The sequence below is a fragment of the Porites lutea genome, chromosome 11, assembly GCF_958299795.1.
Source record: "Porites lutea chromosome 11, jaPorLute2.1, whole genome shotgun sequence".
In the NCBI taxonomy this organism is placed as follows: Eukaryota; Metazoa; Cnidaria; class Anthozoa; order Scleractinia; family Poritidae; genus Porites; species Porites lutea.
The window spans coordinates 12,864,127-12,886,626 of NC_133211.1; the positions used below are offsets into that span (position 1 = coordinate 12,864,127).

The 22,500-nt window shown below is 38.4% G+C and overlaps 3 protein-coding genes across 5 annotated transcripts in view; 1 reads left to right on the forward strand and 2 right to left on the reverse strand.

Moving 5' to 3' along the window:
* Positions 1-2,167, reverse strand: part of LOC140951976 (uncharacterized) — a 5,860-nt gene extending 3,693 nt beyond the window's left edge. Inside the window, exon 1 of one of the 2 annotated variants that reach the window (XM_073401360.1) lies at positions 2,046-2,167. The gene's annotated coding sequence lies outside the window, so the exon portion shown is untranslated. Of the gene's footprint in view, positions 1-381; positions 543-2,045 lie in introns of those variants that run through there. The other variant, XM_073401361.1, reaches the window with a different exon arrangement.
* Positions 2,168-6,657: 4,490 nt separating this feature from the next.
* Positions 6,658-12,398, forward strand: LOC140952087 (uncharacterized). Its single transcript, XM_073401506.1, has 3 exons — positions 6,658-6,812; positions 7,555-9,014; positions 10,472-12,398. The coding sequence occupies exons 2-3, from the start codon at positions 8,223-8,225 to the stop codon at positions 10,658-10,660; spliced, it is 981 nt and encodes a 326-aa protein (XP_073257607.1). The 5' UTR covers positions 6,658-6,812; positions 7,555-8,222; the 3' UTR covers positions 10,661-12,398.
* A 2,759-nt stretch (positions 12,399-15,157) lies between these two features.
* The window catches only part of LOC140952055 (P2X purinoceptor 4-like), a 13,708-nt gene continuing 6,365 nt past the window's right edge, over positions 15,158-22,500 (reverse strand). The window contains exons 6-12 of one of the 2 annotated variants that reach the window (XM_073401465.1): positions 22,101-22,239; positions 21,649-21,734; positions 20,894-20,938; positions 20,498-20,588; positions 19,882-19,947; positions 19,632-19,745; positions 15,158-17,088 (exon numbers count right to left, since the gene is read on the reverse strand). In XM_073401465.1, coding sequence (XP_073257566.1) covers positions 16,945-17,088; positions 19,632-19,745; positions 19,882-19,947; positions 20,498-20,588; positions 20,894-20,938; positions 21,649-21,734; positions 22,101-22,239 — 685 coding nt within the window. In that variant the 3' untranslated portion in view covers positions 15,158-16,944. Of the gene's footprint in view, positions 17,089-19,230; positions 19,295-19,631; positions 19,746-19,881; positions 19,948-20,497; positions 20,589-20,893; positions 20,939-21,648; positions 21,735-22,100; positions 22,240-22,500 lie in introns of those variants that run through there. The other variant, XM_073401466.1, reaches the window with a different exon arrangement.

Sequence of the window (22,500 nt, forward strand, 5' to 3'; positions counted from 1 at the left end):
TTTACCTGCAAAAGAAACAAGACTCTTTGTCGGCAAAGACAGGGTTGCATATGCGCTACAGTCGCCGATTTCTGTGTCAGGTGATGCGTATTAAACACCGCTTCTCTGTTGACTTGGAGTGAATGTTCTCAAAAGACAGGTTTCTCTTGTAAATAATTCCTAGTTTAATGTAGAGTGTTACATCTGGCCAGGATCGGCTCTTGGTCTGGCGTCATATGAATTTAAATCTCAGAGGTTTTAATATCACTATTCCAGATATTAAACAGAAGCGACAACTACGCTTAGTCAGTAGAACACACTTATCTTAAAATAGTAATTCTTTTGCAAAGCAATCTCCCTTGAGATCGAAATGGTGGACAACACATACTGAAGCGAGCGTACCTTAGGTTGAACTTTTTACTGTTCCTCTACGGCCAGGTTTGAATCATTTGAAATCCTTACTCATTTTTAAACGGTGAACTACTTAAGCAAATGCTCGCTGAACCTTTAAGTACCCATGCTGTTATTCTAGCGATGGTAAGATAGGAGACTGAGGCGAGAGATAAGGTTTGTAACGACGGCTTGATGTCCAGTGCCCATTCGAACGCCGGTTAGCTAACTCAGGGTTAAATTTTAACCCGCGGTTCGTTTTCTTGTTATCAAAAGCACTCTCTTGGATAATTTCTCTATTCTTTTTTGAGTATCCAATCATCAAATTGTAGGCAAAGAGAATTGAACTGAATTTGCTTTTTAAGCTGTCATATCAGAGTTCAAATTTTGCACTAACCTTGGGTTACCTTAACCCAGCTTCGAACAACTCGTCCCAGGAAGTACTTCCTATAAACGGGGACCTTTATCAGGCTTTAGGTAAATGAAAGGGTAGGGATGTCACTAGTTGAAGTATATGAAAGGGTTGGGAAATCTGTTATTTTTGTCTGTAAAAAGGCCCAAAAGGTTAAGAGATGCATTACGGTAAAAATTCAAGAAAGCGTCCTGGTTTTGTGATTTATTTGTATTTAAGAGACGGTGTATTTGCAGCAGAAAGGGGTACCATTTATCAATAGAAGGTATACTAAACAGGAACCTTTTTCGTCAAAAATGGTATATAAAACGGTAAGGGGTTGTACCTCCGGGCGGGACCTCCCCGTATAAAACTTTGTTGAGCCCCTTCCGGGGCTTGATGCCTTCAGTTGTCCATTTTGAGCATTTCAAGTACTCCCCAACCGCATTATCTAGACAATTGACCCAGAAATTTCCAACATGATAAGGACAAAAATGCAGTAGAAGATCCAAGGGAAGGATCCGTGAGAATACAGAGCTACCTCGAAAGTCGAAAGTACTGTTTGGGTTATGCAGGTATCAATGTTTGGACGGAGATCGGGGGAGGGGCTCAAGGGCATAGGTACGAAACTTGAATTTTTTGGATTTTTTTTTTGTCAGATTCACGGCCGACCCTTGGGACTGGAAAATAGTTCAAATGTGATAAAATATGCCTTTCTGGGGGTAACAAAACCGCGGTTTGGGCAAATTTTTTGTTTAAAATCTCCACAAAAGGTACAAAGGCAGTGTTCAAAAGCCACACCTAAGCCCGTCTGAACATTGATACCTGGATAACGAACAGATTGGTGAACAGAAAGTCGATTAAAGTAAATGTCACGCATTGAGCTATTATGTCACATCACTTTTTTGTGGGAAAACAGCACAAAAAGTTGGTGTCATCCGAGATCCGGCTCGATTCACTGCAGAGCAAATCAAAGCAGATAGTGTTTTCAGACCTGAATGACCAAAAACTACGATATTAAATAGAGACGTAGAAATTGCTTTATAAACATCAGCCTTGATTATTCAGGTGGTTTTCCTGTACAAATGTAAATTTCCCGCTGATGTCAACAAAAACAGTCATTCAGTGGAAATTAGCCAATAGCTCGTTCGTCTTCGTTTTCTTTCACAAGGTGACTGGGAACCTATATCCTCCGTAAAGTTACTCCGTAATCACAGCTATCATTAAAAACCAGACGTTTGTCTTCCTCGACCTGAAAGGAGGGTGTTTCATATGTTAAACTCACCTTGATCAAACTGTTCATTCAAAAACTTGACTTTGAAAGAAAGCGAGTTTGGCTGAATCTTCCATGTGTTTGAAGCTGAAGAATACCCCGTCTGAGTTTCTGTGGCGGTGTTGTGATCGCTCGACCACGATGGTAACAGCATGAACTGCACTGAAAATTAAAAGCAAAAAAAATCAAGTTTCATGTATTCTGCGACGTGGCATGACGCAAAACTGCACAGCCTTAAACGAGGGTGCTAATGGGGGTACCCAGTTCTCAGTTAACTACTAATTTTTCGGCCAAATATCAGTTAACTACTATTTTTTTGGCCAATTCTCAGTTAACTACTAATTTTGGTTGCTATTAATTTTCACTTCCTACAGCGAATATTATTCTTTTATAAACCGAATTTCTTTACTTCAGCACGTCAATTACTTTCGGGGCAGGCCCTACTAAAATCAAGGTTTAAACTTATATGAATTCACATAAACTCCGCCACTAGCGCCATTTATTAGTAACTGAAAATATAGAAATTAAAAAAACCCCATTTTTACTACCGAAGTAGTAAAAATGGGTAAGACTCTTATTAATCGATTTTTGCTGTAATTTCAAAGTGGATTAATTCGTATAACCATCCACGTACATCCAGACGCACCAGTCATGCTATCGTACTGATCTTTCCGACCTGGTCATGCATGTCCTGCTAGAAACTTCTTCAAATTAAGTCACCTTCTTCGTCACTTTCATTATCTGAATCACTTTCTTACTTAACTGGTTGCTGTATGTCCTGTATCTTGATGTTTACCTAAGTTTCAATCCATTTTCAATCCTTGCAATCCATTGCAACAGACAGACGACGGAAAACAATATCAATACCAAAATATCGTCTTAGATAACAAAACTGGACCAATATTTTTGGAATTCAATTGATGCGAAAAAAAAGTTTTAGCTTTTTAAAAGATAGCAAATAGCATGACATAGTCCCGTGACGCTGGTGGTAAAGATCTCGCTTTATCTTCAGTTTATTCGCTTCTTATACTTCGTTGTCAAACAGGTCAAAAGTTCTCTATCCAGTGCCTCATCTTCGTTTCTCACTGTTTGCACCGATGGGAGAGACATAGTTGAGACTGCTAAGAAAGGCGTGAAAGTGTTTGACACGGGGCAATTCGACTTTTTATGAGTGTAGCGAATTTCGAATTCTTTCTAGCTCTTTTAAGCGATTCTTTCACTGTGGTGCCAAAGTCTTGGGCGTAGTTCAAGGCACTAAATGTTTTCTGATGAAGTGAGAAATCGCATGTAGGTTTTCTACCTGCGTTGTCAGAAGTCCCTCAATGTCACCTTTACAAACATTGTTTCTCGTAAGTACAAATTCAAACCTCTATTAAGCGGACCCCCAATATATAAGCGGACACCCTCTATTAAGCAGACACGATGCCGGGTCCCGAAACGAACGTCTGATATTTCCCTTTATAACGAACCCCTATTCAGCGGACACCTCTATTAAGCGGTCGCGGACACTACAATAAGTTGTATTTGGCTAATTTCTATTGCTAAAACCCTCTATTAAGCGGACACCGGACTGTATTGACAATAGTAGTATTGGACTAGGAGTAATCGGAGCTTAGGAGAGTACGTTCGATATGTTTGTTGAGGCGGAAGGGTGGTTGCGATGTAGATAGATATGATTATGGCATATTCTGAACGTAAGAGTTGCGTACAGCGAAACCTCTATTTAAACTGTGTATTATGTTAAGATTGTTTTCAAAAGATATCGTATGGTTCGGTGTCAAGTGCTTTTAATCGGAGAAGACATTGGCCAGCGTCGGACGTGTAAATGAAACATTTTGTTTTACTGGCGCGAGTTACAGGGCGCAGTTTCTCAAAGGCCGATTAGCTCTTAACCCGGGATTCTTTGTCTTCCTTCAAAAACATTTCTTCGGATAATTTCCTCTGTTATTTTTAACAGCATCCAATCATCAACTTATTGACAAAATGAATTACATTGAATTTACTGGTTTAAAAGCTTTCACATCTGAATTCAAACTTCGCACTAACCATATCAAAGCCTTCAATGGAACGTGTGTGCAGCTCACGTCAATAACTTTTCCAGTAATTTGGTCGAGCGTGTTGATTTCGGTGACTCGAGATTGACGCTACTGTGGACTGATTTATAAGTTTTTCCTAATAAATAACATAGAGTTAAAGTGTTAGTTTGTCCGGTGCCGAAAATATCACAAGTCGTGGTCAAATGGCGCCGCCGAGCGTCACATCTCGGTAGATTTACTTTGTGGCACAACGGCTGCCGAGCTACACAACTCGGTAAATTTGCTTTGTGGCATAACGGCCGCCGAACTAAACCCGGTTTGATGCATGCACCAATAGTCGCAGATATTTCCCAAAGACAGTGACGAACCATGCTGAAAAATATGAAGGCTTAATCCAAAGGAAAATATCACCAGATGAGTTAGCGCGTCAAAGTGAGGCAAAACTTAAGCAAGCGCTTCAAAGCGAGGCAAATGTGTGTCGACAACGAACGAAAATGAAATCTCAAAAAAACCTCCCTTATTAATTGCACAGGTCACCCAATAATGCACAGAACACCCAACACAAATAAGGGGTTGCGTTCTCGTACCTCGAACGCAATCAATTACGTCCTTGAAATACGTACTGAAGTCAATTAAAGGAACAATATCCCGTTACTGCACATGTACCAAACTTTGATTTTTGGAAAGGATGTCGCGAAATCAAAAGATGCGAGGAGAGTAAGAGAACCTTGAAAAATCCGTTTGCATCGCGCTTGGCCGAATTCAATACTACACTAAAACGTCTCAGGATTACAGATCAATAATATATTGTTCCCGTTAAATTTCGATTTTGCGAGCAACCCCTTTCCGAATAGGTAGAGATACGCGTGCATTTCCTCCTCATTGCTCACCATGGGTGGACTTGAAAAAATACCATCGCAGCGTATGTATGTGTTATTGCTGTTAAACAAACACTTTCTCAAAATGAAAAATCCGGAATCTGAGTCATGCGTCTAATTGTCATGCTACACACGTATAACGATATAACTAATTCGAGATTAACTGCGTACAAATACAGCTGTAGTTCAGGGTACCTTGAGAGGAAGTAAAAAAATAGTCGCCGTATTAAACTACGTGTTCGTAACCTTAAAAATATATTTTTGTTTGTAGTTCCCATCGTTGCATAGCTATTTACATAGCACGCGCCTTACAAAAAACGCGAAATATGTTTCCTCGAATCAGTTGCTTGAAGAATAGGAGGTTCTTTGGAATAAACCTTCTTTCCCTTCTTACTAGAAAAAAAAAACAAGTCCTTTTTGTTTTGTTTTGTTTTTATGAAAAAGCTGAGACTTTTTTCTGCCAGTTGATTCAATACTGTGGCAGCCTTGTGTTGTTCATACACATGTATATAATATGTCCATATATTCTTGAGCCTATTGAAATACGAACTTCCTTCCTAACTGTACAGTGGGCGGACCTGTCACTTAGTGACTCACCTCTCGTGAAGTGATATTTTTTATCCCGAGCGAGAGCAAATATTTGATCTCTAGTTTGACAAATTATTTTTAGGCCGTCTTTTTTTGTTATCTTGAAGACGGAAGTGTTTACAACAAGATAAATTCCCTGATGGTCAGCCTAAATTAAGTTGCTCGTTAGAGCTTTGAGCGACAGAGAATAAGAGAAAAAAGAAAAGTATGCCTGCCAAAATTGAATTAAAGTATACTTTTCTTTTCTGTTAGCCTGCGTAGCATGGCGGTTTTGTCGAGCCGGGCGCAAGAGCGGCGTAGTCGCGAAATTCGCGCGCGAAGCGCGCGAGAACGAGCGGCGAAGCCGCGAGAAAAATAAATTTGCTTCCGCCCCAATCTCCTCGCGGTTTCTCTGCCCTCGCCCGCCCAACCAAAACCGCCATGCTACGCAGGCTACTTTTCTGTGAGTATCCTGTACTTTGCGTCAAGGCTCTGGTTAGCTTCTTAAGATCCAGGACCAATTTGATTAAATGACGTCATATCGATGAAAGGTGGATTAACTGCGTCAAAAAAAACAATTCCTTGAGACACTGGTTGTAGCAAAACAAGGGTGACTACGTGCGCGAAGAAGCATTATAATTGACCCCTGACTCAGCTTTGGATTTCAAGGAAGTAAAGGATTCAAGTTTCGGGCTACCAAAGTATTTAAATATTTAGGCACGTCTCTTAGAAACGTAATACAATTATTGTTTCATCCGAATTTATGTAAAAAGACAGTCGTGTCAGGGAGAAGCAGTTCCGGGTTGCTTTCGATAATCAGTCAGTCAGTTCCCTGGCCAGAGGAAATTCGGAAACTAATCCAACTCTTTGACTGAGGAACAACATCGCATAACAGGGTAAGTAACTTGTTTAATACAGCAACACAGAAAACTGATTTCCCCGAAGAATCGAGTTACATTGAAACTGTGCTTTTAAATAAATTTGTAAGAGTTCGTATAATTAGATACAGCTGTAGATACAGTGACATTTCATGCTTCATTCGACATTTCGGGATAACATTACTTTAACTACTGCTTTTTTGTATCAGGTGACAAACGAACCCCAAAGGACGTCTGCGGGGAGGCTATGTATCAGGCAGAATGGGATAAAACCGGACCCCTCACTCAGTCCTAACGGGGAATGTACGTGATACCGTGGTCTACTATAATTTGCAGTCTGTCTACTTTGAATAGTCATGGGAGTTCTTACCGTATATGATATTTAGTTACTAAGTGGCTAAATGTTTACGAGTCTCACAGGTAGAGTTTTATTTTTTAGTGTGTCTGGCTTTCAGTTATGCTATTGTGCATCTCAAAAATGCCGATATGCTTTTATTGTACTGCTTAGAATGAGCGTGAGCAAAAGAAGCCGGAAGTCTCTTATCGTCTTCTTCCGTAAAGGAGAAGAAATAGCCTGCAGTGCAGGCGTTTTCTTTGAGCGCGCAATTTGCTCGCGAAAGCGCCATGTTGAAACTTCCAGAAGATCTTCCACTGTCACAAAATCAAAGATGGCGGCTACAACAATATTACGAACACGAACAAGGTTTCGCCCACCCAAAATACGCCTGCATTGCAGGCTAGAGAAGAAATAAAATTACTTCCTTCTTTAAAAACGTTACCGTTTCCAAATGTTAACTTTGTTTACGTCGCTGATCCTGCTGGAATCCAACAATAACTTCAAAATTCCAATTGGTTTGATCTTTCGCATATTGAAATGTTTTTTTTATTATTATTTTGATTCAGGGGCGGATCTAGGGGGAGGGTGCAGGGGGTGCGCACCCCCCCCCCCCCCCCTGAGATGACTTGTGGTTTTCTAGTACAACTCGTATTCTGCCAAAAAAAAAACTATGCGGTTTATTGGTGTTGAAGTAGAGCAAGAGACGAGTGCACCCCCTCCTAAAAAAAATCCTGGATCCGCCCCTGTTATTGCCATAAAATTTCAAACGTTTTCACGCTCTGCTTTATCCAGTGAAATTAAATCTTTTGCGTTCATTTCTTCCAGAGGAAAATGGTGGAAGTGCGAGGAAATGTATTGGATCAAAACGTCTGGGATCATTCGGACGAAGAAGAAACAACAATGAGAAACCATTTGAGAAGGCTACATTCACAGTTACAAGAAAAAGATGAAGCGATCAAATCCTTAGAAGACAAAGTTAATGACTTGCAAGACCAAGTTGATAACTTGCAAAAAATCAATAGCTATCTGAAGGAGCAGTTGGCTGACTTGCACAAACAGTTAGAGGAAAAAGGCAAGGAGAACAATGAAAATAATGAATCCGCAATACAGCAGCTCACTGAGTTGCAAGAAAGGTTAAGTGCAAAGGAAGAAGAAATGAAAACAATGAGAGCGGAACTGACTACATTGCAGGCGAATAGAGAAGCATCAAGAGGGTTAGAAAGTCGAGTTAGTGAGCTGAAAAGTCAAATGAGAGCATACGAACAAGATTGGAAGAAATTTAGAGAAACGTACGATCAAGAAAAACGCCAAAAACACGATTCGCGAGAATGTAAAAAACAACAAAGAAAGGCGGCGCGACATGTCGCTGACATGCAAAGTCAGTTAGAAGAAAAGGAGCATCAATTGACGACAATGGCAACACAATTGCATGGATTTCAAAATCAAGAAGAGCTAGTCAGTCAGCTGGAAAGTGGGAGCGACATGTCGCTGACATGCAAAGTCAGTTAGAAGAAAAGGAGCATCAATTGACGACAATGGCAACACAATTGCATGGATTTCAAAATCAAGAAGAGCTAGTCAGTCAGCTGCAAGAACAACTGAGAAATAAAGAGCAAAAGATGGCAGTGATGAGGGAAGAACTGAGTCAAACAGAGCAGCGTGAGAGTGGCTTCAAGTGCATTCTTTCTTCTTTTCAACAGGACAGTTCACGTGAGTGGGTCATTAATCGGCGTGAAATTCAACTTTCGAATCAAGAGCTCGGGCGAGGGGCTTGGGGAAGTGTTTTAAGAGGAACTTTTCGCGGTTGTGATGTCGCTGTGAAACAAATGCACGTAAAAATAACCTCTGATTTCAACAGACATTTATTTGAGAGAGAAGTGGATATGGCTTCAAAATGTCGCCATCCCTGCTTATTACTTTTTATTGGGGCTACGACTGATGACAAATTACCATTGCTAGTTACAGAAATTATGGACTGCAGTTTGAGAAATAGATTGTATGAAAGCGAGCAGCCTCCTTTATGTGCAGCTGAAGTGTCTGTTATCTCACTCGATGTAGCGCGGGCGCTTAATTACTTGCACGAGAAGGCCACACCCATCATCCACCGTGATATCAGCAGTGGAAATGTGTTGCTGTGGCGATGTGGTAACCAATGGAGAGCAAAGGTGTCCGATTATGGTACAGCTAACCTTGTGAGCCAGAGCCAAAGAAATGAACTGGGGACTGCATTGTATAGTCCACCCGAGTGCTTAACTGAAGATCCCAACCGACCAATTAGTTGCAAGGTTAGTATGTTAAAGTAGGTCGATTTTATCGTAGAAAAGCTATCATGCAGACAAAAAAAAGTGTTTTCTCAAAAACGTCTTCGCAAAAGGAAACCTTTTTACTTCTAGAAAGAAAAAACCTCTGACAAATTTGACAATGCACGCCTTGAGAGACAAAGGTCCCAACTTGTGATTCAAAATACCTACCCTAACATGCAGACCATGTGCATGTGTTTTGCATACATTTCCAGCGTTTCCTTTGCTATTTGCTATGGCTGTGTTTTTCTTAAGATGAGAGTGTATTAACCTGACTAAGTGTCGTGAAGACTCAATCGAAACTTTTTTTGAGATAAAATCAAATACCTTTTTTATCACTGTATGTTTAAGTTCCTTGAACCTAAAAGTTTATTTTGTCAACTGAAAGAACAATTTACTATATTAAGATCTCCTTCAAAAAAATGTTTTCGATTTCCACAAAGCAAGATAAAGTCTACTAAATTTCTTTGGCACTGCCCACACCCATTCCGCTGATTACAAATCGATAGGCTCTTATCTGACGTAATGAGACAAATCAAGAACTCAAAAACAGGATTTATGCATGCTTAGCTTATCGATTTCTTAGGGCCGCCAGTGTAGTTGCACCTCACTGCAACGCATCTTTCTAGCGTTTTTTGCCTTCAAGATCAGAGCTTTTTTAGATTGTGAGGTGGAAAAAATCTTTCTAAATTTCCACACTTGTATCTAAAGTACCTTAATCTACGTCCTTTGTTTCCGATTCCGATTCCAAATTTGTGGGTTTGAAAAAAAATTTCTAAAAATCTCACGTTGTGTTCAAATCGCAAGAGCAACAAAAATTCGTAGAGGTTCCTGATTCGTGTGTAAGTTTAACCCGCCTTACGGACACCCACTTAATATGGACACGTCATTATTACGGAGCGACAGTTCGCTTTGTCCCTGAGGAAAGAAAGCTCTCACATTTTCTCTAAATTTAACCCGCTTAATACGGACCTGCCCGTTTTAACGGGCAGGTACTTCCATGGCCTCCTCAGTGTCCGTATTGACGGGTTTTGACGTAATATATCAAGCCAAAAGCCATAATATGGCTTTTGATCAAGCATGAGAAGCAGTGTTTCATCACCAGTTGAAAATACGACGCGCAGCGGAGTATTTTTGACGAACTTCGAGGTGTTTCATCTGGTGATGAAACACTGTGTCGAATGCTTGATATTACTTCTCAAACAAAATGATTTTAGAAGAGGAAATTAAGCATGCAGAACTGAGCAGTTTTTCATTTGATTTCCAAATACTCATTAAACATTAATTTCCTTTGTATTTTCTTTATGAATTATTAATAATTTTGAGAATATACTTTCAACTACAAAAAAAATTTTTTAGGCTATGGACAAAGCCTTCTATGTCTTTGTCGTATGTCTATACGAACTAAGATGCCGTTGTTTCGTTTTTCTTTTGAAATCTAGGTCGATGTTTATAGCTTTGGCGTTTTGCTGTGCGAAATGAACATCAAGAAACAGCCAGACCCGCGGCGGCGTCGAATGCAAATAGACGAGATGACGAACGCTGCGTTTCAACGACTTGTGAGACGGTGCATAGTAAGAGAGCCTGCGGATAGGCCAAACATGGAAACAGTAATTGAAGAACTTAAGTGATTTTTCAAGCCTTACTGCTAAAAACGATAGATCCTAAAAACAGCTAATGTGGTTCACAAGTTACGAAAACACCATGAGCTTCACAAACGCTTATGGAAAAAAAAAAGATTCTAAAAGGCTTGAAGTTCTGAGCTTAGCTGTGGTATAACACAATAGGAGAACTTCGTTCTATGTCCTGTAGCAAAGGTATTGTGGGCTGATTAAACTTAGTAAGAAAACTGTGCACGCTATATTGTAAAACACTGAAGTTATCATTGAAAATATTATCCACCGGGAGGTCGCGACTCAAAAATGGGGTTGGATGAATACTGGTTTTCCTTGTGTAAATCTATCAAACGATGCCCGACGAAAACTTTGATTCTTAAGCCGAAAGGGTAATTTGTTTTCGATCTCGAACTATTGCTGTTAAATTAGCCAGTTCCATTTCAAAGAAAAAAATTTCAGCTTCCAAATACTTTCGGTCTGTTTAATGTATACTAAAGACTAAGGCATCCAAAAAGGTCAAAACTTAGCTACTATTAAGATAATCAAATGATCTTTTAAAAAAAACCATATTCAGCAGGCGTTTCTAAAACATCTGATAGACTTAGATTCATGGATGTCACTGTAATTTTTTGAATGTCCTCTTGTAATAATAAAGATTTAGATTCAGTTTGAAAAATAACTTGATCAAGGGCGGATTTAGGGGTGGGTAGAGGGGGCCGCGGCCTCCTCTTTTTCTTTGAAATTTTTATTAGTTTTATAGAATTTTCAGAAAAATTAAAAGCATCTATATAGCTGGCAAGTGTCCCGGCCACGCCCTTCTGAATTTTCTGGATCCGCCCCTGTTGATGCTTATCATAATTTGTAGTAGACTTTATTTAAACCTTTTATTGCTTTAATGATGCTAATTGTTCAACTTTTATTTGTTTTGGAGAAGTTGGTGTGTTTTTCCAGACTTGACCTAGGCTGTTTTAAGAAAAAGTTGAAAAGTGCCTGGTAGCGAAAAATCCAGCGGGTAGTTTAATTGCCATTCGACCCTGTAGGAACTATTTGAGAAAGACAAACCCTTAGGGAGATCATTCTTTTTTCCTTTCATTTTATTTATCACAAACTAAAATGGCAGATTTATTTAATTTAAATAGTTGATGATTAGTATTTAATCCGCCATACTTGAAAAGTAAAGAGGACCTCGACTGGTCTCCTTGTGGTAATACTGCATAGACAGGAGAGGGGCTCATCCAGCTTGATTGGGGGTTTTCCATCCATTACCGGATGGAGTCAAAGGAGCCGGGTTGACGGTGTAGACTGCAAAAAAATCGTTCCCCTTTTTTGAGTTCGTCAGTCATACGAATGTGTGGGGTCTTCAAAGAACAGTTTAGTATAGTGCAAGTGTGCAAGCGGATCAAAATTGTATAGTATGGTATGGAGATTTTCAAGGAGCGCTTTAACCACTGAATGTCTGATGCCCTAAGTCTTCTCTCGTCAAATGCGTTGGTCATTTAGCGTTTTTTGCAATCTTAAAATAGGGTGCTGTTTCTTGGAATAGAAATCCAATAATAACAAGGAATAATTATCAATTGTCATTTTTAGAAGTTTCGTATAACCTGTACATTGAATTTATACTCTAAGTGTATCGTTTTCTTTAACTTAAACTACGATATTTAACAATTTATAGCTGTTTATTCAGAAGAAACTCTTTACTTTTTGTCCTTCAATACTCCCATATTTTAATAAATTACTCTTTAGATTCGGTCCCGCTATCCAGGCTTTTTATCAACGAGTAAACACGTTATGTTTGGGAAAGTGTATTGCAGAAGAATTCTCTCACTAAAGTTCCATAAATGTAAGCGCATCCCTGAGACCGACGAAGATTGTAGGCTTGGAGTCTTTCGGGGATGGAGAACGCGAGTTCTTAGGGTCAACTTAAAGGTTGTCTGGGCTGTAATAAATTACTGATTTGAGTCCTTTAATGTTGGGTCGGCGAAAAACAAGAAACTGAACTATGGTTAGTTTATGATCTAACCCAACGCAAAAGCTGACCAAATACGGTCTAGATGGAAAGTGATCATTTGTGATACGTGTTTTGGAGATGCGAGAAAACAATTTAAGCTTTGTCGTAATTTGTAAACATGCCTAGAAGTCACCTGACCTCGTAGGACCGTCTCCAAGGTTTTAATTTGCACCTTTAAGTTTCCAGTTTGTCTTCTGTTAGCTGTTATTTACCTTGCCATTGCCATCGAAAGTTGTCTATTTATGTCTTTCATCGCGTTGGTGTGTTCTGAAAAAAGAGAGGCTGAGGGGAAGAACAGCTATTCTTACTGGACTGCCAGGATCAACTGGAGACGATCAGTGCCGACAGTATATCCTAGAATTTTGCTTTTGCATGCTTAACTGGATGAAAGAGTTTACCGCACAGATGACAGCAAGCACAACTCAATTGATCCAGAATCAACTCACCGGTGCTGCTGCCCAGGAAATTTCAGTTAATGTCAATGATAATTCCTGACTTCCGAGTCAGAGCTTCCTAGCAAGCTAGCTCGTCTTTTTAAAATTTCCTTTCCTGACTTTATCTTTAAAGGGCCCTGAACCGATATTAGACCCGCAAAAGTTACCGCCTGTTAATTTCCGAGGGGGTTTCCTTTTTTAAAATATCGTGAACCCCGTGACGAGAATGTGACACCCAACAGGGTCCTGATTTCAAGACTTCTTTTCTAAAACGAGTAATTTCATGTACTCTACGTTTCCTGGGACGCACGAAAGCTTCGCAAAAATCAGCAGCGAATTGAATGCAGTTTCAAAGTGCATCTGAAACCAGGTTCACATTTCATTGCTGTGGCGGCACATTACCGGTTAACCACCCACCAACCTTCCTAGGCACCCACCCATATAGCTTGTGGGATCGGGCTTTGGCTCTGTGTTGCATCATTCTAATTGCGCAAAGGTTCGGATACTGTGGCGCGCGGAAACAGTCTCAATTTATTTTCAAGTCATGGGTCAACTGGGTTAATAGTTTCTGGAATAAGGGAATACAATAATGAGTGCCTTGAGGGCATTTTAAATTTTCTTTATGTTGTGATGCATTTGGATGGAAACGGGAATGTTCAATGAACTTTTTAGTTCAATCTAACTCGTTCTAGCGATCACGTTGGGACATTTTATGTTGCAATCTCTCTGGTCTGAGTACCCCAGCTAATGTCTAATGAAAACATTACCAATTACACCTAAAACCAGGTCCACATTTTAATGTTGTGGCGGCACATTACCGGTTAACCACCCACAAACCTTCCTAGGTACCCACCCATATAGCCTGCGGGATCGGTCTTTGCTTCGTGTTGAGTCATTCTAATTGCGCCAAGGTTCGGATACTGTGGCGCGTAGAAATAGTCTCAATTTATTTTCAACTCATGGGTCAATTAATAGTTTCTGGGATAAAGGACTACAATAACGGTGCCTTGAAGGCATTTTAAATTTCATTAAGTTGTGCTGCATTTGCCTTGGATGGAAACGGGAACGTTCAGTGAACTTTTAAGTTCAATCTAACTTGTTCTAGCCATCACGCTGGGAAATTTTACGTTGCAATCTTCCTGGTCTGAATATCAGTTTATGTCGAATGAAAACATTAACAATCACATCAGTGAAAGTCAATCGTCATTTTGTTTCTGCGATCCGAGTGTTACTTCGGTCTGTAAAGCTACTTCTGCTCTGCAAAATTGGCTCCAAATTAAACATTAATCCTTTCCGTCTGAATGGAATTTTATACTAAGAAAGGTCTTTTGACAAAACCAAGAAGACTGGAAAAATCCGTTGTGAGTTGTATATGTTTTTTTTGCTGATATATAGAGTTGGAAAGCTGTAACCCAAAGATTACCACGTGATTAGGCTCGATTTCCGCCGTCTCCCGGGTTCAGTCTTTGATCCTCCCCTCATTTTCCCGAACAGCGGCTGGTAATCGAGCCTACCACGTGATGGGAAAAATAAAAAGCCATAGAAACTAAGCATCGAAATGCTGCGACTGCTAAGGGAAGGACGCGTAAAAGAGAAGTAGACTAACTTAAGGGTAAAAAGAGACCTCGATCGTACTATTGAAAACTGGAAATTGTGGTCCAAGGAAAGGATCCCATCAGAGAGTGTCAACTGACAATGTTTCGAATGTCACCGCGCCCCATGTAAGTTAATCATATACAGTTTTAGATTATGATTCCCTTATTCCAGGTACTGGATTACGGATTCCTTGACAGTGGAACTTGGATTCTGGATTTCTTGAGCTGAATTCCGGATTCCAAAGCCCAGGATTCAGGGCCCAGTTGTTCGAAGGCCGATTTGCGCTTAACCCAGGGCTAAATTTAACCCGGGTTTCTTTTTCTTTCGTTCAAAAACATTTTCTCGGATAATTTTCTCTCTTATTTTTAAGAGCATCCAATCATTAACTTGTTGAAAAAAAGAATTAAACTGAATTTACTTTTCAACTTTATATCTGAATTCAAATTTCGACTAGAGTGAACATGTACAATGCACTGGTAATGCCATATTTTAATTACTGTGGTGCCGTTTGGGGTAATATCAATAAGGGACTAGCAGACAAACTTCAAAAGCTGCAGAATAGGGCTGCTAGAATTCTCACCTTTTCTAACTATGACGTTCGCTCAAGTGTTTTGTTGGATGAGCTTGGCTGGGAAAGGCTAGAATATGCAGGACTTGAACAGTTGGCTGTGACAATGTATAAAATCCATAATAATCTTTCCCCATCGTATCTGAGGCTGATCTTTACCAACACCTCAAATGTACATTCACACAATCTTAGAAATTCTGAGTTAAATTATTATGTCCCCAGACCCAAAACTGAGTCTGCAAAAAGGAGCCTACACTACAGAGGATCTGTTCTGTGGAACAAGATTCCCTCAGAGATTAGAAAACTGCCTAGTTTAAATGTTTTTAAAACTTCAATTCATGGGAAAGATTTTTCTAATACACCATGACCCATTGTAACTCTTATTATTCATAATGTAAGTTTTTGTATTTTTAACATTATAGTCAATAGTTCCTTAGTCTTTTAGTCTTAGTATTTTAGTCTAGTTTTAAACACGATTCCTAGGAAGACCATGTAAAATGATACGATTTCGTGTATAAATAAAGATTGATGATGATGATGATGATGATGACCCTGGGTTATCTTAACCCAGCTTTGAACATCCCGGCCTAGGGTTCCACAAGTAAAAATTTCTCGGATTCCGGAATCCGGATTACCATACAATTAGCATTTGAATCTCCTTGTGGTGGTCAATTGACCCAAATAAACCCAGATTTTTTTGTTAAACTTTACGAGTTATCTTGTTGGTCTTGCTTTCTTCGTGATAAGGCACACTAATAGATAGCCTCAGCCCGGGCTCAAAAGCCCAACCAAGAGACGCATTAAAACACTTCTGCTAACATTACCTCAACAGAATAAATATTTATTACAATTCTTTTGACTAGACAAACGTATTCCTAAAGTGAACGATTAAATTTTATCCTAATATTCTAAAACGTATCTCTGAGATTTCTTCTTTATATATCGGTTCCTTTAGTAAATAACTGAGGATATAAGATATTTCTTATCATTACAAAATCTACAATCTATATAAAACTAAACACTACACAGGGATGGTTCTTGCATTGTTTTACTCTTACTGTGGCAATTCTAGACTTTGTCCTATTTTCACACTATTTTCCTTAATTTGCAGTGTTATTATGCATGCATATCTTCTATAACCGTATCTAAATGAACTACATATTAGTACTAATCCTTTTCTTGAGACGGATTCAATTCAAATTCAACAGCACATTATAACTAATTAGTGGAGTATTATTCTAGTTCCTTTTCGACCTATAGGTTTAAAACCCAGCAAACTAGAAGGATAGTGGACAGCTGCTGTTTGAAACTTCATCATTCAAAAATGCTTCCATCGTACCTGAGACTTTCCCCTTTTGAGTACAATATGAGTAATGAGCCATCTCCGAGTTCCCCAGGGCTTCTGTATCAAAACGAGGTTAAGTTCTCAGCCTTAGATATCAAAATGATTTTTCATTCTCGTACAAATGAAACTCATTTTTACAAGAAAGGTTGTGCACTTTGCCTCATTTTGAAAGTGAGGGTTTCAGGAACTCGGAAGTGTCCTACTGGATGGCAGGTCATTCCTGTATAAGTAATTCAAATTCGAACTAGTACACGATCTGGACATCCAGTCTGCATGATGGACCAAGATATTTTCAATGGGGAATGTCGTGGTTAACATACTGCAATGCCTTGATCCTTATGATCAGTACTATCTTTGACTTGTGTGTGTATTATTACTATTTTGGAAAGTTGTGGAATCCTCTTGAATATCTTCTTCGTTGTTTATGGGTGAATACTGTTTACTGTTACGATCCATACTACCAGTGCTGTTCATGACACGAGCTCTTGTTTTCTATTAGGAGAAAGGAGTTGAAACTGTTTATTTAATTATTTATTGAACTATAAAACAAAACGGAAAATCTCGCAAATATGTTAAGGGGAATGCGGTCCACAAAAAAGGTAGATTTTAGTACTATTTGGGAATTCTTATAACTGCTGTTCTTCAAATGTAATGTAGCCTGTCCACAGACCCTTTTTTTTTTTTCATAAGCACGCGAATTCTGAGTTTCCAAAACCAACTGACATTTGCGTTTTTCCCTGCCGTCAATTGTCTTAGCGGACCTAGAAAACGGACGCTTACTTCACGGGGGGTGACAGCTCTAACAAGGGCTGTTTCGGGAGAAAAACAAATTTATTCCGGGAATCTGGAGATTTTGCCGGGAATCGGGAAACCTGGGAAATTTTTCGTGAAGTATGAGATATTTTCGGGACATTGAGCAAAGATTTGATATTACATGTTATCAAACAATATATATACAGTGATATGCTCCCAGTGTATGCGCTGTATTCTATGTATTTTAACACTTGAAAACGGCTGAACCCCCCATGATATGAAAAGACCAATCAGCAACGTTTCCAACTAAAATAGCATGAAGTTCGAGTGCGATTGACCACGTGCAATCCCCTGCGGATTAAAACAAGAGCCGTGCTGGTGCAAGGCACATACTATCAGTTCACACCAGATCCCATCATTCATTAGTTCAGGGGTATTTTTACGCTGCACTTTGACGAGTTTTAAGAGCACATTCCACTGATTACATACTGGAAAACTTGTAAAAGTACGTAAGAAGTATGTAAGAAAAAAACGAAACTCATTTAACTTTGTTAAACACAAATGAGGCCATAAAAAGTAATATGTCTGTGAAGGCTCTTTAATCATCCTGATCTCGTTGAGGTCCTTCCCATTTTGCTCGAAAACCCCGAATCCCGATCAATATGCGTTCGGGATAGGAAAATTTCAGATTTCGACAGTTGTTCTGAAATTTTCAAATGAATTCTTATGATACTCATACAATGACACCACACAGAGTATACTTAGCTGAAAGTGATATCCAGAGCAATTTCAAAAACCGCACAACTTGTATAAAATAAAATTCACTACTTCTACGCAAAGTTAAGCCAATAAAAATAAGAATAAAAAGGACAATTGATTTAGAGAACATTTTGGACAGAATTTGTCCTCTCAGAACACTAGAAATGGCGTTTCAGAGCAACAAGATTTCAAACTTTTCTGGGGGAGCATGCCCCCAGACCCCCCTAGTTGTTGGCCCCTTCACTGCTCGCCTGATTCATTTGTGATTAAAAAACAAAAAAACACGATTTTATATACTTAAAAAGTTTGATAGTCTTTCTGTGTTAACATGATACCCTCTAAACGAAAAAATAACTAAGATTAGATAATTAACAAGTTACATAATTAACAAGAAGCTGCAAAAAATCTCTAATCAAAATTTTAATTTTAATTGATAAAACAATTTTGTGAAGTTAAACATTTATGGGGAATGCCACCGAAAAATTCGGGAGGGTCGACGAAATTTCCGGGAGGACATAAAGTTATTCATAGGACTGCCCAAACAGCCTTTGTTAGAGTTGTCACCCCCCGTTACTTCCATGGGTTCAAAAGGTCATGGTTTGTGATTTGTGGATTTCGATCCATTTTGTGTGTTTCTGTGTTTCAAGGATCGTTGCTTGTGATCGTAATTATGATTGAAAGCAGCGAAAAACGCCCTTGTAAAGGCGGCTTTTGAACTTCAGAGTTCACGTGTTTTTGAAAAGCGCAGTAAGGATCGTCGAGCGCGCGTATGGAAATAAAATCCGCGGTGTCGAATTGTCCAAAAAAAGAGAAAAAACGTCTGTGGACAGGTTACTAAAACGCGGTATTTTAAATAAGAGTTTACAGTAAAAAGCCGATGGGTGTTCATACTGGCAAACTGTCTATATACTATTGTTTACAAGTTTTGTGTTATCAATGCAAGTTACTGAGAAACGGGCAACCTGTCAAACATAAAGCAGGTTTACAACAAAAAGCAAGCATGACGGATGTTACTACCTTAGTTTCCACTACTCTAGCTCTACTGACGGGCGTAGTTTACTTGTTAAGCAAAATTTATGAAGCAATTGTTAAAAGCCTTCGCTATGCTATGCCAATGAATACCTTTTCAGGTATTATACTTCATCCGTTGTTAGTTGACATCTGTGATTTCTTGTTCTACAAGTTGCTGTTGTAGTCACATATATATAAATCAACAAAAACGCTATTGTTGGTATAAAGACTAAATGAATGTTAACCATATTTAAGTATCAAAAGCTTCTATTCTGGGCTTAGAGTTGCCAAATTTAAGACTAATAATTTTATTACTGCAATGTTCGTAGTGTGCTGGCGTTTAGTATAACATTTCCTTCACTGGTCAATAGATTAGCTCGGAAGGCCCAAGCTGTTCAAAATTTTCAATGGTTAACAATGGTTGTTCACTAGAGAAGATGCTTCTGTATAAATAACATTCAAACTTTGTCATGTAACTGGAAAAAAAGCAGGACAAGGCCACTTCAACATACCTGGTAATCATCAGTTTCACTTTCAGTATCATCAACCAAGAGATATTTTTTCTCTCTGTAAAAATACTTCTTCTGAAGTACATAGAGAACCACAATGTCACAAAGAACTGTGGCCTGCAAAAGAAATGAGATATTGTAAATTTCATGCTCCCCTGAAAAGAACGTCTGATCACAGGTGAAAGGCACAAGAACACATTGTACTGTAAATAAAACAATAAAATAAAATGTCAATGTCAATTTGAATACTTACAATACCAAGAAGGGCAAGACCAGATCCCAGGTTGAGAAACAATGGGATGACACTAAATTTGCCTCCCTGAGAAGACAGAAAATCAAACATTTTTTTGTTTATTTTTATCAATTTTATAGCTCTTTATTTTGCTACTCAAATTTTTTGGATCTGTCAAAAACGAAGTGTTATCACAAGCACACGGACCTTCCTTTTAATAATTATAACATACTTCTCTGAACTCTGCGAATATCTTTATTTAAATGAGGCAAAAGAAAAAAACCAATGTGATAGGGTAAGGGAAACGTTTAGATTCCAAATTGCTATGTGTTTGCTTGTAAAACAAAGTAAGAACTTAACATATCAAGTGCCCTTTTATTGATATTATTTGTTCCAGATACAATCTTCAATAATGAATTTATTCATGGTAATATTATTGCAAAAGAATAGGAAACGAAAAAAGGGAAAAACGTTTCTCAAGCAAAGTGTCGAGGGAAATACTTAATTAAAATGAAAGGCCATATAAAAGAGATGATCAAGGGCTTAGACTAAAAATAGTCTGTAGCCATGGGGTTAGGACATTTTCTGTAAAAGATATGACTTCATGGTGAACAGAACATGCAACAATTATTTTTACCTGTCCATATACCAGGATCATAAATCGAATACCATAAGCTTTGAACAGTGTCCTGTAAAGAACATTGTCTTGTACATAGTAATTAGCATATCTGCAAAAGTATTGAAAAAAAACAAAATAAAACAAAGAAATCTAAACACTCATGTTTAGCCTGTGCCAGGCTTTCAGATAGTAGGAATGTTCCAAACTGAACAAGCCATATGCATGAGAGAATAAGATGTGTATGATCTGGGAAAGGGGGTGTGTGTTTTATGCATCAGATTTCGTGACCTCTGCTCATTACTATAAGTATCTTTAAGTCTGGAACAGGCTATCTTCCGAGGTTAGAATATAAAAAAAAAAAATTGTCAGCAGGATCAGTATGATGATAATGATATGATATGGAACTAATGTTACCTGAAATTATAACCTTCGGCAATCAGTGCTTTGGAGTCATCCAATCTGAGGAGAAAACATGATTATTTATTTAAAAACCATATAATGATTGGTGAAAGAATGAAAGATGGTAAATTTAACCATCTTTCATTCTTTCACCACACAGTACGATCTCGACATTGCTGATCCTAGCAGTATGTAGGACGCATGTCAAATATGAACCTTAAGTATATGGCCTCGCTCTCCATGAGTTCTCCGTAGCTCAGTGGATAGAGCACCTGCCGGGTGTTTGAGAGGCCATAGGTTTGAATCCTGTCAGGGACTCAGATTTTTTCTTTGTCCCACACTCGTGACTGGCCATGAGTTGTGTTAATTAACACACGGAGACATGCATTCACAGCAACACTATGAATTTTATCAGTTATATGACTGCATTATGTTCATTATACATCTACTTCCTTATACTCCTGGCTATCAGCTACTTAGTGGGGGAGAATTTTTATTTTAGAAGAATGGCACCCTTGATAAATTTTATTAATGGTCAGGACACATCATTGTTTCCAACAAACTACATTACATATGTACATTATTTAATTAAACAAACTACATTTTATAAATTTACATTATCTTAAAAAATCACTTGATAGATTTGGGAGATTTGGGTTGTGATCGAAAAAGAAATTTTGGGGTAGTTAAGTTTCAGCAGTGAAAATGGTTCAGACTGCATCCTAATATTACAGCCCGACTATTATTGAAACCAGGAGGTCTGTAATCACCTTATAAATGAGTACTTGGGTTCACAAGAATATGCAAGAGAGTCAAAGTTACAATTCCATGTTATAACAATGGCCATGACTCCACCCTGAAATGACATGAAAATGACAACAGAAAAAAAGATTATTGAAAAAGTAAATTAATCAATTATAATTTTAAACAAATTAACTGAAATAGATATTTCATGTGTGATGGTCTACTCTGTTCACTATAAATCATATAAAAAATGTGTTTCTCTATGCCATGCAAGTTTCCAGTTGTTTTTTATGTAAAAGGAAGAATGTCCAAAGTCGGCAGTAACTTCACACACACTGATTGGCTAGATTGTATAAGAGTTTTTTTGCCATGACCACTGGTCAGGTCATTGATACTGGATTAGGATGATCTAAAACTGACATTCATGAAAGAAGTCAAATTCTGTTTTTTTCTGTTGTTAATTCGAGCCTGAACTTACCTTGTAAGCTATATCATCAAAATTGACACCTGCTAGCTCAACAATCTTTCCAAGCTGGAATATTGGACACAGAGGGTCTGTTTCAGGATCATAATTACAGATAGTCAAGTATGTTTTGTTATTGGACTGGATGTTTCTCCTGTTTGGAAAAACAAAAATAATATACTTTTAAAGGCAAAAACCAAAGGTTATCACCTGCAACTGCTGTTAAAACCTCTAAGAGGTAAACTTGCATGCCATGATTGAAATCTTGTGATTAAGGGATGCATGCTGCATAACAGGGGATGCAATTTGTTTGACAGCACAATTTTCTGTCACCAATGTGATAACAAATTAATAAATGAGATGATTTTCTCACAGTAAACAAAAAAAGAAATATAAATTAAAAAAAAAACAATAT

Bases quoted from the DNA above. Each gene is read 5' to 3' on its own strand.
- LOC140952087 (XM_073401506.1), top strand. From the start codon at position 8,223: ATGCAAAGTCAGTTAGAAGAAAAGGAGCATCAATTGACGACAATGGCA. The intron at 9,015-10,471 runs GTTAGTATGTTA...TTTGAAATCTAG, and splicing joins ACCGACCAATTAGTTGCAAG to GTCGATGTTTATAGCTTTGG.